At 43.1% G+C, this 4,357-nt stretch overlaps 1 protein-coding gene across 1 annotated transcript in view; it reads right to left on the bottom strand.

The window, feature by feature from the left end:
• Positions 1-1,064: 1,064 nt before the first annotated feature.
• Positions 1,065-4,357, bottom strand: part of hint3 (histidine triad nucleotide binding protein 3) — a 7,705-nt gene continuing 4,412 nt past the window's right edge. The window contains exons 6-7 of the mRNA XM_019895702.1: positions 1,624-1,750; positions 1,065-1,153 (exon numbers count right to left, since the gene is read on the bottom strand). Coding sequence (XP_019751261.1) covers positions 1,106-1,153; positions 1,624-1,750 — 175 coding nt within the window. The 3' untranslated portion in view covers positions 1,065-1,105. The remainder of the gene's footprint in view (positions 1,154-1,623; positions 1,751-4,357) is intronic.

Genomic DNA, 4,357 nt, shown 5'->3' on the forward strand with positions numbered 1-4,357 from the left:
GCGTCCCGTGCCTCGTTCATCTTAGCGGCCGTTCTGGCTGTTGCTCATTACACCATGCGCGTGTAAGTGTGTGCGTATGCGCGCGTGTGCGATAACGGGTCGACCGCGGGAGGTTGGTTGTTCGAAAAGTAGACCTTCCGTCAAAAAAGTTTGGGCACCCCTCCTCTACAGGATGAACTGCCGGGGGGAAAAAAACTTTTAATCATGAATGCTCGTGTATTTGTAGCCAACTTCGTCATGTTGATACCAGGCTAACATAGCTCATATAGATACATACAGCATGTGTTGCCTTCATCATAAGGCTTTATTTATTTTATTTTTTTGCGGCTCCAGATAAATTTGTTTTTTGTTTATTTTGGTCCAATATGGCTCTTTCAACATTTTGGGTTGCCGACCCCTGCTCTAGCAGAAGGCACGGAGACCGAGAAGGAGAAGGACGTGCCTGTACAGTAGTTGCTTGAGTTGTGTATACGTTTTAAAAAGAACCAGCCCGACAGCTCATTTGTTTTCTGTCGTTTTGCTCCGCTGCAGAAACTGCCGTGTGAATGCAAGTGGAGCTGCACCAACGCTGCGCCGGGACTAATACGCTCAGGGGCTTTGTACATGTGAACGCTCCATAAAATTTGCTCCGGTGTAAAATATATCGCAACAAAATACATCGGTGCAGCGCTGGAGCAAATGTGTGCCATGTGAACACCCCTAATGTCATACACGGGCCCCAGCGAGTCAATTTATGTTTCTGTGAGGTCAAGTATGGCGTGCGCTCCAACCACCCTAATTTTAATGCAAATGAGGGATGCCGCCACGATTGTGCAGGACTTGGCTAGGTTCCATCCCGCAACAGTGCACACACCCCGTTACGTCCAATTCTACCTGTGCAAAGTCGAGCAAAACACCAAAACAAAAAAAAACACCACCAATGCACAAAGTTAGACTGCACTTGGTGCAAGAGTTGCGCTGGCAACGAAAATGGGGCTCATGGTATAAATTCCTGAGTTGGTATTGTTTCAACTAAAAACAAAGACGATGCATAATGTCTTATCATTTGCCTCAATTTAAACACAAGGCACAGGTACACCAACTGAGATTGATCCGATGTACATATTCAGCTGGTTTCTTCTTTTGAGTTGAGAAGCTCTATCAGTTGCTCAACCTGAAAAACAGTCAAATAAAATAATTGTACAAGTGCTATTTCTTTCTCCTTAACAAGAAAACACAAATAGAGTAGTGCATGAGAGAGTAGTAACACAGATGGAATGTCAGAGACAAATTTATCACCATGACAGTGGGACTAGAGAATAACCATATTTTACATAATTATTTGATGATCCATCCAACCATCATCTACCTCTCATTACACTCAGGGTGTTTGGGCAACAGTTGCAGCTGACTGTGGCTTAGAAGGGGATGTAACCAATCACATGACATATCATGATAAAAACACCCACAGGCAATTTAGAGTCTCCAATTCACCTAACATGCTTTTCGTAAAGTGAGGGAAATTTGGAGTACCCAGATAAGCACCTCACTAACCACAATCAACTGAGCTGCCATATAAGGTAATATCCTCATATGTACAACCCTACTAAAGAACAAAGCATAATTATATCGTTGATAGCTTACTGTAATGAACCAGTAAGAATTTAGTCTGTAGAACAGGCGTGACATGAAGCTCATCTGGCTGGCAGGTGCCAGAACATGAAGGTGTAGATGTGTGACTGAACAGAAAGGGGGCCAATGGAACCCAAACCTGCAGAGAAAGGAAATGGAATTAAGAACCAGAAACAAGTAGAAACTTGGATGTACAGCAGTGTTTGGACAATACATAAATATAATAAAAAGGCCCACTCTTTGGAAAGCCATTTGAGCATTTACTTATTGTCCTTGATGTACGTTTAAGGTCGATGTACTAACTAGCGTGCATATTGTCTTCATTGGTAAGACACTTCTGCATACTAGTTGAATGACTAGGACGAACTAGTAAGTAAGTAATGCTTTTCCCCCCTACACATGCCAAAGTAGGCCCACAAGTATACACATTTACAGCTTACTGGTCAACTACTGTGCAGCACTTGTCACATTAATTGGCCCAACGAGTAGCCATGTCATGCACTAGTAGCCTCCCAATCAAGGATATCAAATATATGCTTTCGAAAAAGCCATGTGAGCATTTAGGGAGATATTCTCCCATTTGCGTTGACAATAAGCACCGGCATTTATTTTATTGTATTTTTTTGCACCTGGCTTGCGGAATTCCAAGGTGTGACGTTTTCCCATCCAGACTTCTGACACACCCACTACGGGTAACCTGGAAAATTATGTGCAACCGAAGAGACATGATTCGGTGAAGTCTAAGGGTGGCCCTGATTTCCAGATTGTGGAGATTTAATGAGACGTTAATTCCACTGAGATCCATTTAGAAAAGATGTCACAATTTAAATGTGATTGTGTCGTGCATCTGGAATTTATACTGATCCTTGCCAGTGATGTGTGCGCGGCAGTTATACAGTTTTTTTTTTCCATTGAATTTTTAATGAAGCCAATACAATTTAATCAGAATACAATAAGAAGCCGGTGCAAAATCAGTAAGAGTTGATGAGGCTGCCCAGCACGGCTGCTCCCATCAGCATGTGGAAATGCTTCTCACAGGTGGGCACAAAAAAAGGTCAGCTGGTGTTCAGTCTGATCCTGGTGTTCAGCATTATTATGATATGCTGTGGTGATATTACGGGACGTGTCATGGTTTCGAAGCCTATGTCAAGTAATAAAGGGGCGTTTCCGCAACTAGTGTTTCAAGGCTTGCTTCATTTAGGGGAGGAGCTGAAAATTATGACGTTCAAAGCCTCGATGGCTGGTGTACCACTTGACCGATTCAGGAAATGATTCAGATTGTTGCGGAATGTTTGACAGGTTTGCCCTTCAGGTAGTGGATCTATTCAATTCTGTGTGTGTGTGTGTGTGTGTGTGTGCGCGCGTGTGTGTGTGTGTGTGTGCGTGTGTGTGTGTCTGTGCGTTGTGAGTCATGGCCATCTCATTGTTTGGACAAAAATATCATAGTTTGGAAACTTTGGAAAGTGTTACAGTAGCGTTTAATTTAGTTTGAGATAGTTTGGTTGTGCGAATGTACTGTCACCAGACACACACACACACACACACACACACACACACACACACACACACACACACACACACACACACACACACACACACACACACACACACCTGGGAATCCTTACAAAAGAGGGTGAATGCGGTGTCCGTAACAGGGCAAGGTTTAACATGGCGCTTGAGGACGCAACTTTCAAAACAGTGGACAGTCTAGGTGTGATTTCGAGCCTCAGTCTGTCTTGTTTTTATACTTTAATTTTCACTGATTATTTTATTTAACAGTGAGGTGATTGTGTTCTGTGTAAAGTGAGTACAATAAAAACATCTATCGTGGGAAGGAAAAAAATGCTGTTGTGAAATGCGCTGTATGAATAAATTTGTATTTTATGGTACCATGTGACAGGATGGGAAATATTTACTCACACAGAATAAATATATCATATTAGCCCGATACACTTTATGTCGAGAAATTATTTCGTCATGCATTTTTTTTGTAATTTGTCATGCCCAAGAGTTAAAACAGATGCAAAAATGATCTATGCTTCAGTGCATCACATATTGTGTGGGTAAGCTATAGCTGCCTGTAATTATACACATGGACAGTGGGTGATTTCATGTGCACATGAAGCATCAAGAAATGAACCATTGCTGGAACCAAATTGCTGAAATGGTGCGAGCCTCCTGGGGCTTCATCTCGCCATCACTAATATACTGTAATTAGTACACCTTCTGTTGTAGGTGTAATGTAGGAGGGATGCTCTAATGCAGGGGTCCCCAACCGCCGGTCCGCGGACCGGTACCGGTCCGCCGGGCATTTGGTACCGGGCCGCACAGAAAGAACTTGCCTTAATTCCGTTTTATTTATTTCAGAATACGAAACATGTTTTATTTTGAAAAACTACCGGATTCTCCGTTACATCCGTCTGTGTCACGCTTGACACACATCAAGCCACGCTTCTCCGTCACCTGACCGATTACTTCAAAACAAAACACAGGAGCTCGCAAAATGAGTAAAAAAACTGCTGGAGATCGCAATGACGGCGGCCTTAAAAGTACGTTCGAGACAACTGGATTAAAGTTATGGCTGAATACTCTGAGATCGCCACAATAGCACTGTTGCTATTTCCGACATCCTACCTGTGTGAGGCGGGGGGGTTCTGCAGCAACGGCGACGAAAACAAAATTACGAAGTAGACTGGACATAAACCACACACTTGAGGTGTCATTGTCTCCTATTACCCCGAGATGG

Source organism: Hippocampus comes, unplaced genomic scaffold (genome assembly GCF_001891065.2).
Source record: "Hippocampus comes isolate QL1 unplaced genomic scaffold, H_comes_QL1_v1.1 scaffold387, whole genome shotgun sequence".
Taxonomy (NCBI): domain Eukaryota; kingdom Metazoa; phylum Chordata; class Actinopteri; order Syngnathiformes; family Syngnathidae; genus Hippocampus; species Hippocampus comes.